This window comes from Manis pentadactyla, chromosome 11 (assembly GCF_030020395.1).
Source record: "Manis pentadactyla isolate mManPen7 chromosome 11, mManPen7.hap1, whole genome shotgun sequence".
Taxonomy (NCBI): domain Eukaryota; kingdom Metazoa; phylum Chordata; class Mammalia; order Pholidota; family Manidae; genus Manis; species Manis pentadactyla.
In genome coordinates, this window is record NC_080029.1 from 39,480,442 (window position 1) to 39,493,958 (window position 13,517).

Here is a 13,517-nt window from a genome sequence, read left to right on the forward strand (position 1 = left end):
TATATTAGTAACCATCAATTAAATTCTTGAGGCTTCCAATATAAAATAAAGCCAGTGTCAAAATAAAAAAAACCTGAGTATCCATGGGGTCCCAGGCATGGGTGGACAGAATGAGAGGGATCTTGCTGCTGTGACAATAGGAACATGGAGATGAGATCCCACTGGCTACCTCCATACAGCACTCTACAGTTTGCAAAGCACATCCCTACACATTGTATCAAAACAAGCCTGTGAGACAGTTTAGATGCACCCTGAGGCACAACCCACATTTCTCAAGCTTTGACCATCCCTCCAGGATCCCAGGCCAACGCCCCATCTCACAGCCCATGGTGCACTGGGCACACCTGGACTCATACTGCTTCTCTGCACACTGTAAAGCTGAGTTCCACATGTCCTCTCAGCCCACCTGCCGTGTTGCAGCCAAGGCTAATCTAGGGTGGCCGACAGGAATGAAGCAGAGCCAGGGACATTCCCACAGGTCGCTGCCACAGCTGTGGCAGGCACCTGGCAGGGAGGGGCTCCATGCTCTCCTCCTGTAACACATAGAGAGGCAGCCATCACTTCCTCTATATTTGACAGGAGCTGTGCTCTAAGGCAGCAGCAACGTGCAAGCTCAAGCTGAGCACCAGTCTAGGAGCCACACTGACAAAACAAGGCTCCCACAGAGAGAGAGAGAGAACAGATGTGAGGTTCTTAAATACATCCCACATGTAGATGACATAGCTCCTGAAACTTCAACATCAAAAATCTATTTTTCGTGGGTAAAACTCTTTTGGCATCTTTTAACATACATAGACATACCTAAGAGGGATAGAGGACTAAGATGTTGACCGCCATCACTTTAGTATGAATTAGTCTATGAATTCACTATCTTCCTTCTTAGCAACTGTTCCTGGAGAGAGATTACTGGGCCTCTTACTGGAAGAAGAGACAGCTGAAGGCAGAGAGTAAGAAGGCCTAACTATAAGGGGAGGTGGAATGACCAAACATGAACTCGGCCTGCCTCACAGTTTTACCCAGGGACACCCCTGAAAGGAACACAATTGCAACGCCCTGGTAAGAACTCATTCGTAGTAAGATCTGACATTCCTTTCTTATCACTAAAACTAATAAATTAATATAATGAGGATATCCAGAAATATGACTGTGCCATAATTCTGATGTTTCTAGTGTACAGTTAAGGAACATAGAACCATAATAAGATTTAGTCCTAGAGAGCTGGTGTAACTCTGAGAAAGGAAACCATGTAATGACTAAACACAATCAGACCTGGTCTAAGGTGCATGGCCTTCCACCGCTGGTCCCTTGTAACTTAATGCAGAAAGCTGGGGCAGCACATTCAGAATCTCACCCCCCTTCACTCTTGCCTCTTTTCTCAGGGCTGGGTTTGTCTATACCATGGTTGTACCCAAGTTCCATGTGCTATGAGAATGTGCTTACCAACAGTATTCTGTAATACTACATTACATTTTATTTGACTGAGTTATGAGCAGATTCATTTTTCTTACAAATCCTATATGTATAAGATACCAAGCAAAACAAAAAGACCTTAAGCAGGCAGAAGACCCCCCCACACTGTAATCCAGTCTTTTCATGCTCAGGTATCTGCTAATTTCAATATCAGAGCAAAAAATAATAATAATAATAATAAGATGTAGCAATTGAGACAACAGTTTGAAAAATGTTAACTTTAAGACATTTCACCCACATAAATAAGTACGGTTGGCTGAAAGGAGAGAAAACCATTTCTTAAAGAAGGGTTCACAATTTGTAAAATGCCAATACCAAACAGACAAACTATTAAGCCACATGTTTAAAAATCTTTACAAAAACTTTAGTAATGGTGAAGCACCTTGTAATGGACTAACCCTTGCACCAAAAACAAAATCTCTAGAAAATCTATTTCTAAACAGTTAGTTGAAAACACTGTAGAGCAATCCAAAAAAAAGAAAAAAGGCAGAAATTAGAGGAAATTTGACCCTTGAAAGTAGGCAATGGCCTTGGGCAAGATCCACATTTGCAGGCCATTTCCCAAGATTATTCCTTGGGCTTCATAGGTTGGGTGAATAGAACTCAAAGAGAAAGCACATTTGCATTAGCTCCAAGAGTAAAAAGACAAGGTTCAGGTCTACCAGATGAGTGGAAATTGAACAGAGAAATCCTGGAAAGGATAGGGTTTCAGGAAGACAAATGTCCAAATCCATAAACTCCCCAAATCCACGATCCTCCTAAACTGTGCATGTGTAAAGGAGGCTCAGTCCAAGAGGTCTAGAAAAAAAACAAGAGCCAGAACACTGAAAGAAATAAATTGAGATTTCAGTTGTTGCCTGCTGTAGGAGAGAGGTTGAAGCACAAGTCCCACGAAGTTAAAAGGATTTAACACACCTTGGGCTTTTCATTGAAATCCCAGATGGACTGTGCCTTATGAGTAAAGACTATGTCCCAAAACTATGGTGTTTGCCCAAGAACAAAGGGCAAAAAAATTTTAAATTCCATTCTAAAAAGCCATCACAAATTTAAGGTGATAACCAGTAATTAATCTGCCTCGTGCTAGAAAATAAAAAAGAATAAAGGAGTAAAACTATATGATCATTTCAATAGACAAATAAAAAGCATTTGCTAAAATATAAGTCACTCTTGATTTAAAAAAAAAACTATTAGAAACCTAGGACTAAAAAGGAATATCCTCAACTGTGAAAAAAGGCAAATTCAAAATGCATATCATACTTAATGGGGGAAGACTAAATTCCTTCCTCCTAAGATTTGTTATGAGGTTAGGAGGTCCTAAAGGCTCTAGGCAACATAAGGCATGAAAGGAAAAGCCATAAATATTAGCAAGAAAAAAAGAAAACCACTTTTATCATAGACAATATGATTGTTTACAAGAAAAATTCCTGAGGTAGCTACAAAAAACAAAACAAAGCAAAAAATCCTTACTAGAACAAATAAATGAATTTATTAAGATCACGGCATATAGCATATAAGTCAATATACAAAAAAATTCATTTGTATATACTGGTAACAATTTCATAATGAAATTTTAAAAATACCATTTATAACAGCATCAAAAAGTTCAAAATACTTAGGTATACATTTTTTAAAACATGTACAAGAGCTCTACATTGAAAATTACATAATATTGCTAATATTGATGATATTTATGAGGGACATTAAAGACCATCAGAAAATGGAGAGAAATACCATGTTCATGGATTTGAATTTGACTTCATAACTGATAAGATGTCAGTTTTCCTTAAATTGATCTATAAATTCAATGCAATTTTAATTCAAAATGCAGCAGGCATTTGTGTGGAAATTGATAAGCTGACTCTACAACTTACATCAAACTTCAAAACACTGAGAATAACTAAAATAACCTTAAAATAAACAAAAAGAATAAAGTTAGAGGACTCACACTGCTTTAACCTTAAAACTTACTACAAAGCAACAGTAATGAAGATGATATGGTATTGACATAAAGAGACACAAAGGGATCAACAGAACAGACAAACCATAAATTTATCCACTTACACTGTCAGTTGAATTCTTGACAAAGATTCCAAGGTGAACCAATGGGAAAAACAGTCTCTTCATCAAATGTTGCTAAAACAAGTGGATTACAATATAAAGAAAAGCAATCTCAACTCCTTCACACAAAAATACTGATGTAAGAATGAGCAAATACCTAAACATACCACAAGATAGACCTAAACATTAAAGCTAAACCTATGAGCTTTTGAAAGAACACAGAAGACTAACCTTGTGACCCTATGAGAGATTTCTTAGGACAAAAAATGTATAAACTATGCAAGAATTGATAAACTGGTTTTCACAGACATTTAAAACTTCAGCTCAAATATACCATTAAAGAAATAAAAAGGCAAGCCACAAAAGGGAGAAAGTATTTACAATACATACTCCTCAGAAAGAATGCATATTCAGAAAAAATAAAGAAGTCCTGTATCGATAATAAAAAGATAAAACCCAATTTTAGAAAATAAGGCAAAAAGACTTGAACTGGCACTTGGCACAAAAATATAGAAAAGAACCAATAAGCACAGGAAAAATTGTTCAAATCAAGGAAATGCAAATTAAAACCACAAGATATCATTTCATACCCACTAGAATGTTTAAAATGAAAAAGAATGGCCATATCAAGCATTGGTGAAGATATAGAATAATTGGATCTCTCATACATTGCTGGTGGGAGTATAACAATACAACCACTTTGGAAAACCATTGAAAGTTTCTTATGAAGTTAAATATATATCTACTCAATTACCCAGCAAGGCCCCAGCTAGGTATTCACCCAAGAGAAATGAAAGAATATGTCCACAAAAGTTTATGTACAAGAATGTTTATAGAAGCATTACTCATAGTAACCAAACAGGGGAACCTCCAAATGTCCATCAAGAGGAGAATGGGTAAACTAATTGTGGTACATTTATAAAACGGAGAACTCAACCACCAAAGGAATAGGATACTTATATACACAATGACGTGAATGGATATCACAGAAATTATGCTGAGTGACAGAAATCAGACACAAAATGCACAACGTGATTCCATTTATATGAACTACCAGGACAGACAATACTAACCTATGGTGAAAAACAAAACAAAAGATTACATTTATTGCCTGTGACAGCAGGTGGTGGCCTGGGAAAGGACACAAGAGAACTTTCAGAGTGATGGCAATGTCCTGTATACCTTTGATTGGGGTGCTGCTTACAGGATTATATATGCATTTGTCAAAACTCAGATTCTTCATTTCTGATCTGTTCATTTCACTGTATATAAATTTCTCAATATTTTAAGAACTGAGGAGTGGGAAGTACAGTTGATGCCAGGGGGAAAAGAACACAATCCTTTAAATGACAGAATAAGATAGAGATTAAAAGGAAGTGAATGTGATCCTTTAGATCCTTTAATTTTTAACACATTCAGGAGCAAAACTAAAAGGTTGGCCCAAAAACCAAAAATCTAAAGTACAGTTTAAGAGACATAAACCAAAAGAAGCAAGAACCAACTCATCTAAGATGATGATGAATTAAAAAAAAAAATCAGTGAGTATGTTAAACACAACATGAGATTTTCAGATTTTGCAAATATATTTACAGGATAATCCAGCCAATAGACCATTAGGCAACAAAATACTAGCCAGTTTAACTTAAAACAGTCAGTTTTTTTTAAAGCTTCTTTTACAAAAATGCTCTTTTTGTAATTTCCATGATAAAAATTCCTACTGAGTATGAACTAAGATTACACGTATATGAGAAACCACCCAAAACTCATTCTCACCTTCAGTGAAGCTGCCTGTCAAGGTTATCACCACAAAGACTTTCCCTTCTGGCTCCAGATCCACCTAGAAAGAAAGAAAAAAAAATTGTTTGTTACATTCTAATTTTAAAGTACTTCATGTGAGCCTCAAATAATTAATTACAGAGTATTAATTATACAAATCACAGCCATACATCAGATCTAAGTCTCATTAAACAGTGGAGGGGCAAGAAACAAGTGAAAGTGCAAGAAACTGCAAAGGCTGAGATGCAAACCTAAAAGAAACAGTGCTTCCAACACTTTCCTTCTTTTGAATTTTTAGTCTCTCCCATTTAGACTCTTCATGATTCTGAGAGGCACCCATGCACTTGGTCACTGTTTTTGAGACATCCCTATCTTATGCACACCATTTGTAAGAGCATCATTTTATTAAACCATGTGGCAAGTGTATGAAATAGATAAATAATGTCAGCATACAAGGTAGTGAACAACTGCAAACCTTTAGTTTTAGGAAATAAGAAGTACAGAGAGAGGAGGGCTGTCTCCATTTATACCATTTTCACCTAAGGGTAGATAATCTGCAGGAAATGCTAAGGAAGGTAGTTCAGAAGCTTGGCATTCACTACGCTGTTCATGCGTGTTTCAGTGTCCCTTAAAGTTATCATGTGCACTGAAATAACAAGACATACATTCTGCAGGCGAGGCAGCCCCCACGTCTCTCACTAGGTCCCATCCTCTGCACACTCCGGCTTCCCAAAGACCCTCACAGCATGGCTCCAGAACAGGGCAGAGCCCTCGCCATCGGCTCTGATCACACTAGCCCAGCTAGCAGGCTCTGCCCTCCTTATACAGCATGCTAACTTGAACTAGCCATGAACACCTCTAAGCCTTGAATTGTGAGGTTCTTTTGAACCCAAATACATGAATTTACAATTGTCCTTAAATAAAATTTTGTCAGATTCAGCTCATGGCTCCATTTCTGCCTTTGACCTTTCTTCAAGGAGAGAGAAGTCCAGAGAAGCTGAGTATAGCTATGGATGGTTATTTTTGGTAGAATATTAAATTTAAATAAGCTGTAAATCATGTGGTTCAGTGTCAGAACTAGACCAGTACATGGCCTCCAGCCTGACAGCCACAGCTGGCTCCGGACTCTGGGCAAGGTCCTGAACTACCCCGAGCTTCACTTTGTTATTTGAAAGTCTACGATGTCGTTATTCAGCATTTCTGGCATGGCTTCCGTCAGATGATCTCCAAGAGCCTTATCAGAAGTATTCACCATTTATATTGCACCTATGGGGACAAAGACTGAAAAAAATGAATTGATCTTACTGTTGTTCAGCACCACATATTTTTTAACCACACCTTGATCATACACTTTTTCAAAATAGAAGATGCTTGAATTTGTACTGACTCAGAAAGCTTTATCTGTATTACAGCCTATTTTCATAAAACCTCCCTTTCTCTGCATCATTTCTGTTATCACTGTGATTACCACACTGTAAACCACCCCAGTGTTCAAGTCAGCTACTTGTATCACAAATACTGCCAAGTTAACAATATCCCCTTAACTATCTTAATACCACTTGTGAACCTTTATAGAACAGTTCTGAAAATAGAGCTCTCTGGAGATATGACTAAACAGGATGTCAGTCTCTAATTGTCTTCACTCTCTGCCTTGACTTGTTTCAAGTAAAAAATGTTATTTTTAAAAGCCACACCTTCATCTTCAATATAAAGACCTGGCAGAGAGCACACACATTCGACCTCACAACGTAACTGCTGCTGGCACAAAAGGAGCTGCTCCCAGCCTCCAGACAGACAGACTGCCGGGGCCGCCTCCGCAGTCCTCCAGCCCATGGCCAGCCCGTAAACTCTCCAACACTGCCCCGTGGGACCACAGAGAAGGCCACGCCACCCCAGCGGGTAAGGAGCTGCTCTGACAGACACTAGGAGATTCCACCACCTAGAATCAGGAGTCCTCGCAAATAGAACAGATTTGCTTCCCTATTTTTTGCCCATGCCACCATCACCATGGAGAAGCCAGACTCAAATGCCATCTTCAAGCCCAGTCCATTTAGGACCTCTGACTTCTGAAAAGGGTTTTGCAAACAGCAAGTGCTCAGCAGTTTAGTTGGACATGAGAACAATGGAGCGGGTTACACACAACAGGGACTTTTAAGTAGAATATAATGGAACAGTAAATAGGAACACGCCTAGTAGTATGGAAAAGTACTAAGCCATGAAGCTTCTGTTGGCAGTTTCATATGCATGTATACGGTATGCTAACTGGCTTTTAGTGTAAAATGTATTCATTACTGTGTCAAGAAAAACATTTTGAAAAAGATGGCCTTAGAAGTTATGCTTCATTTTACATAGTGCTGACAGCCTGTTGGCATCTATTCATAGTGGTTGTTGATCATTCCAGTGACAGCCAACTTGCTACCTTCACAGCTAACCTTTTTCATTCCTGTAATGCACAGAAAGGGCTGAAACGCAGCAACCAATAGTTTCCACTCTTTGACCCTAGTTTTGTCCCCTATAGCTGATTTTCACTCTAGCTGAACAGTTTCTGGGAACTGCACTTCAGCTATATTCGACAACTACCTATTTCTTACAGTAGTCCAAATGGTTCAGCTAGGGTTCTATCCCTAGTTCCAGAGTGGACATGCAGTCTGGGACTCATCAATCAGAGCACTGAATTCCTCCAGCCACAACATCTGACCTGAAGCTGACCCTGGCCCTGTCTGGCCATCTGAGTAATTGCTACTCCCTACTCTCATTAAATGGTTCATGTTTGGGCACAAGATTCAAGTAGGTCCAATAAGAAATCCCAATCTACAAGAAAGAGATGAGATCTCACTTCTACTGAACTTCAGTCTGGGAGAACACAAACCTGGAACTGGCTGGCACCCTTCTTGTTACATTGGGCTGAAGAACAAAGCCAGCACAGAAGGAGAGGTGGGGGATGAAGAGACTATGGCTGGATATCATTTAAACACTTAGATCAAGCCTTGCTCGATTCTCCTGGACTTCTGTAACTTAAGTCTGCAAATTCCTTTTGCTTTGGCTAATTTGAATAGCATTTTTTTGTCTCCTGCACCCAAAAACTTACCCAAATTGGCGGCAAAAGACAGTAAGTCACATATTTGAAAACAGTTATCACCTCCCTTATTTACCTTTTAACATCCATGCTACCCCCTGTGATCTGACTCTTTGCTTCCCTTGGATTTGAAACAGGTCCTGCAACCTTCATAATGTCCCACTGTCAAATCCAAAGATGTCAGTCTTCATCTCAGTTATTCTCTCTGCAGCATCTGATCCTCTTGACAGCCTCCTTCACCATGAGTCTCCTTCACTCACTCCTTGCTTCCAGAGCTCCCCTTTCTTGGTCCTCCTCTTTACTTTTTTTTAACTTTCTCTCTCAGACTCTTTTCCAGCACCTCTATGTCTCTGCCTGCCTTTAAATCTTGCTTCTGCTAAGTCCTCTTTTCCTTCCATTGAAAGATTCAGACTCATGATTTCAAAACCCACCTGAGATTCTTTGGGGTGGGGGTAGAAAAAAGAAATGAACATATCAGAACTTCCTAGAGGGTGCTGGCTGAGGATAAATGTCAGTGTCAGATTTCATTTCTTAAGTGTCTCAAGAAAAGACTTCATTCCCAAATCTATACATCCACCTTACTAAAAGTTTCCATCTGTGTCCCACTGAGAAAAATTCCTTTAATTCAACATGCCAACATGTCTGGAATCCAAATTCTCATCCTGTACCCCCTGACTGACACCCTGCATTCCTGACTCCACTATTTACCCAACAGCCCAGGCTCCTCAGCACGTACACATGGTTCCACCAGGTCCCATAAAGGCCACTTTCTGAGCCTCTCCTAAAGCTGCCCCTTCTCCCCACTCCTAACCACCATGCCTCACCTGGCGTCTTGCAATGGCCTTCCAGCTGATCTGTCTCCAGACTCACCATCCCCGAGCTGCCGCAGTGACATGTCACAAAAGTGAAAATCTGACCATGTGACTTCCTAACTTAATATCCTTCAGTGTTTCCTCTTCCTTCCATTAATAAGGTCCAAACTCCTTAGTATGGCACATAGTCCTGCATGCTGTGCCCCCACCATCCCAAATACATACAACCTGTTTCCCAGCCTCTTTTAATTACCTATAGACTCTCCAAATTAATTTCATTTGAGAGATCAAGAAAACATGTTATAGTTCAGACACTGTACTGGGGTATGTAGTAAAAATTGTGCAGTGTACACATTATGTATCTGAAGCTTATTGCCTAGTGATTCAGGGCATGCAATCTTTCTGGTCTCTTTTTTCTCAAACTCCTATTTGTCCATCAGTACTCAAGTCAAAAATCACCTTCCCAGGGAGATCTTTCCAGACCTCTTTTAGACAGTTGGGCGATTTACAGTTATAGAGACTAGCACTGGAACCCACATCATGTCGTAGTCCTTATGCACTGTCCCTTAGGACCTTACTGAGAACATAGAGGACCGAAATGGTTGTGAAACAAATGAGGAAATAAACTAAGAAACATGGGAATCCTCAAACTCCTTTAGCAGCTTCATACAGGACACAGTTTTCTCTTCTTTCGGCACTCTCATCGGTTTCATCTAGATAAGCCCCAATTTCTCCATACCCCCATTAAAGAGTGAACCAGCCTGAGGGTGTAACTTGACTTACACAGGGGAGAGCAAGATTATCACCATTCTTGATCTTGACAGTGACAGTGTCTTTTACTGATGCACCTAGACTGGGCACTTCGAGAAGCTCCAGGGACCTAGGTGGAGTTTACATCAGCTAAAACCTTGGCATCTTCTCTATGTATTGTAAGGCTCTGCTTTCCATGTCCTGTGCAGCCATTAGGCCCCAAATCCTAAGACTTCTTTTTTCCTGTACAACTTTAGCTTATTGTTTGAGGCCCCAAGGTTCACTAGATCCCAAGTCCAGTCGGTTTAATCACCTTACTTCTCAGCTTTAAAGCCTCCTGCATCAGGGCCTAGAGTAGCTAAGTCATCATGTAAAGCACTGACAGAGTCTCCAACAGAACAGGGCTAAGGCCAGAGTGCTAGGTAGGATTGTAGAAGAGAAGGTGATGCATTTTGTATTCATTCTATAGCAGTCATTCGAGGGGGAATGAATATACCAACTCCTGTCTCCTATGGACCACATCTGTTGGTCAGTAGGGCAACACCTGGGCTCTGGTCAGTACTCAGAAATCAGTGGACTTTTTAGAAATGACATTCTTATGCACAAAGAGATAAATGACCAAAAACTAAGTGTCAACAAATGCTGCTGTAACCATTAGATATCCATATGCAAAATAGTGAGCTTCAACTAAGACAATGTAAATTATACAAAAATTAACTCAAAGTGGATCATAAACCTAAATGTAAAACCTAAAGCTTTAATATTTCAAGAAAAATATATAAGAGAAAATCCTTAGGGTCTTGGCTTAAGCAAATTTTTGTAGATGCAAAACCAAAAAAAACACAATCCATGAAAGAAGCAAATGATAAATTGGAATTGATCAAAATTAAAACGTCTTCTCTTTGAAAGACACAGCCAAGAGTTTGAAAGACAAGCCACAGATCAGGAGAAAATATTTGTAAACCATATATCTATCAAAGTACTTGTATCTGGAAGACACAAGAACTTACAAACCTCAATAATAAGAAAACAAACAATCCAACTTTTAAAAAATGTGTTTTATCACTTCATTTTACCAAAGAAGATATACAATGGCAAATAAGAACAAAGAAAAGTTCATCATCATTAATCATTAGAGAAATGCAAATTAAACTGCAATGCAATAACGATATATTAGAATAACACCTATTTGAATGACTGACATTAAAAAGTCTGACCAAGTGTTTGTAAGAATGGAGCAAATGGAATTCTCAATCATTGTTGATGGGATAAAAAGTCAATTTGGAAATGGTTTGACATTTTCTTAAGAAGTTGCACATATACCTCCCATTTGATCCAGCCAGTCCCCTCCTAGGTATTTACCCAAGAACAAAGAAAGCATATGTCCATACAAAGATATGTACACAAATGCTTACAACTTTTTTTTAATGTGGTAGAGCCATGCAATTGAACAGTTTTCAACAACAAAGAAATAACTGTTGATGCATGCTGTCACATGGAAGAATACTGAATGACAGAAACCAAACAAAAAGTGTATATTCTGTCTAGAAAAGGCAAACTATAGTGGCAGAAAACACAGCAGTGGTTGCCTGGGGACAGGGGTAAGGAAAATAGGACAAGTGGTAGGGAGGGAATAAAAATGGCATGGGAGTACCACAACAATTAAATGGAAGAATATCTTTTTCACTAATGGTGCTAGGACAACCAGATATCCACATGCAAAAGAATGAAGGTGGGCCCCTACCTTATACCACACGTAAGCATGAACTCAAAATGAGTCATAGACCTCAATGTAAAAGCTAAAACTATAAAACTCATAGAAGAAAACATACAGGTAAATTTTTCTGACCTTGGGTTTCATAGATATTGTGGATAAAGTGAAGGTTCCTATGGCCAGGATTCTCTCCTGGCCCTTGTCAGCTAGCTCACTACACACTTGTGGGCAATACATTGCTTTTGAGTCTATATAAAGAGCTTGGCCCAGTGCTGTTGGCGACATGGTGTCATGGCCGTATGGCTGCACAGCTGTAGGAGAGCAGAGACTAGAGAGGAGGCAGTGCCAAGGACAGAGACAGCTGCAGGGGCAGAGAGGCCCAGAGGCAGAGACCTGTTTGCTGCATGCAGACTCGCTCTGAGTGGACGGGATTCTAGTGATTGACCTGCCACCATGGGAATAAAGTTGGGTATAAACCCTTTCACCCCATAACATTCCATTGTCATTTTTCAGTCTCTCTGAATCCACAGTGAACTTGCCTGGGGCTGAAACCCATTGGCAAGACAGATATTATCAAAAGTCCAGCAGAAAAAAAAATAAATTGATAAATTGGACTACACCACATTTAAAAGTTGTGTGGTAAACAAAAAAGTGTGCACACCTCACTGCCCAAATACCTTTTCCAAAGGGCTTCTCTCATTGACTTGCCCTATCAAAGCCTTGGCAACTTCCCAGTGCCTTCAAAATAAAACTCACTCTGCTCCATCTGACTTTCGTATCTCTATTATTATCTTAATACTTATCTATCTATACTCTTGAACAATTAGATAAAATTTCATATACTTATATCTCCTCACTTTCAATAAGTCAGCAAGCTCCATTTCAGCAGGGTCTGACACTTTTATATTCCCCAAAGGGAGTTCCTCAAACTAAGCAAACACTCAACAAATATCTGTTGATTTGGTCTGATGCACTGACTTGGAAGGTCATTTGATCACCTCAATTTCATCACTTGTAAAATAGGAATGATAGTATTTTATCCTGTAATAAATACTACACGACAACATTTCATAAAATATAAAAGCACACCAAGATGGCTCCAAAGCAGACCAGTAGCTTATGGCATATACAGGCCTACTGCTTAGGAATCATCCTCAGATCCCCAGCACCCTTCCCTGCCTACTCGCACCCACTAGCCAATGTTTACATTCCTTGGTATCACTTTGCAGAAATTGAGCAAGTCACTTATACTGACTCAGTCTTCTTGTCCATGAAATGAGAAGGTTTTCTAAAAACCTCTCTAGCTCTGATGTTACATGATTCTAAACAGGCTTGGATAAAAAGCCTGCACACTGGACTCAACGGAAACATTCATTGAATTAACTGGTAATAATTTACAACCATTTCCCTTCACAAAAGGCATTAGAATTGATCACGGACAGGAAACTTCTGGCTACTTAATACTCATGTCAGCCTGAGATAAGCAGAGGGACCTAGCATATTAAAAGGAAAAACAATCCTTTATTTGGGCAAAAGTAGAAGGTTTGTTCACCTAGACTCTATGGGTCTTGAGCCAGACATCTATGAGATTCCCATTTTGGCTAGATAGCTCATTTCTATGCCTGATTCTAGGGATAAGTAACAAAAGAACCTAAAATCACAGTAAAGCATTTCACAATCCTCTTACAGCTGAAACCATCAGGCTCAAAAATGAGAGCTCAAATTCCTAGAGGAAGAAAGAATCTTACAGGATTGTACTAATAACCAAGAAGGCGGCATGTAGCTGTGCTCTTTCACAACAGAAATTACAGCTCCTATGTCTTTCACTCATCAACATGCAGGAGCCTGGCTAGATGCCTAA

The 13,517-nt window shown here is 39.4% G+C and overlaps 1 protein-coding gene across 2 annotated transcripts in view; it reads right to left on the reverse strand.

Moving 5' to 3' along the window:
* PRKCH (protein kinase C eta) overlaps positions 1-13,517 on the reverse strand; it is a 206,213-nt gene that overhangs the window by 140,690 nt on the left and 52,006 nt on the right. For both annotated transcript variants that reach the window (XM_036919496.2, XM_036919488.2), the window contains exon 2: positions 5,302-5,365. In XM_036919496.2, the coding sequence (XP_036775391.1) occupies positions 5,302-5,365 (64 nt within the window). The remainder of the gene's footprint in view (positions 1-5,301; positions 5,366-13,517) is intronic.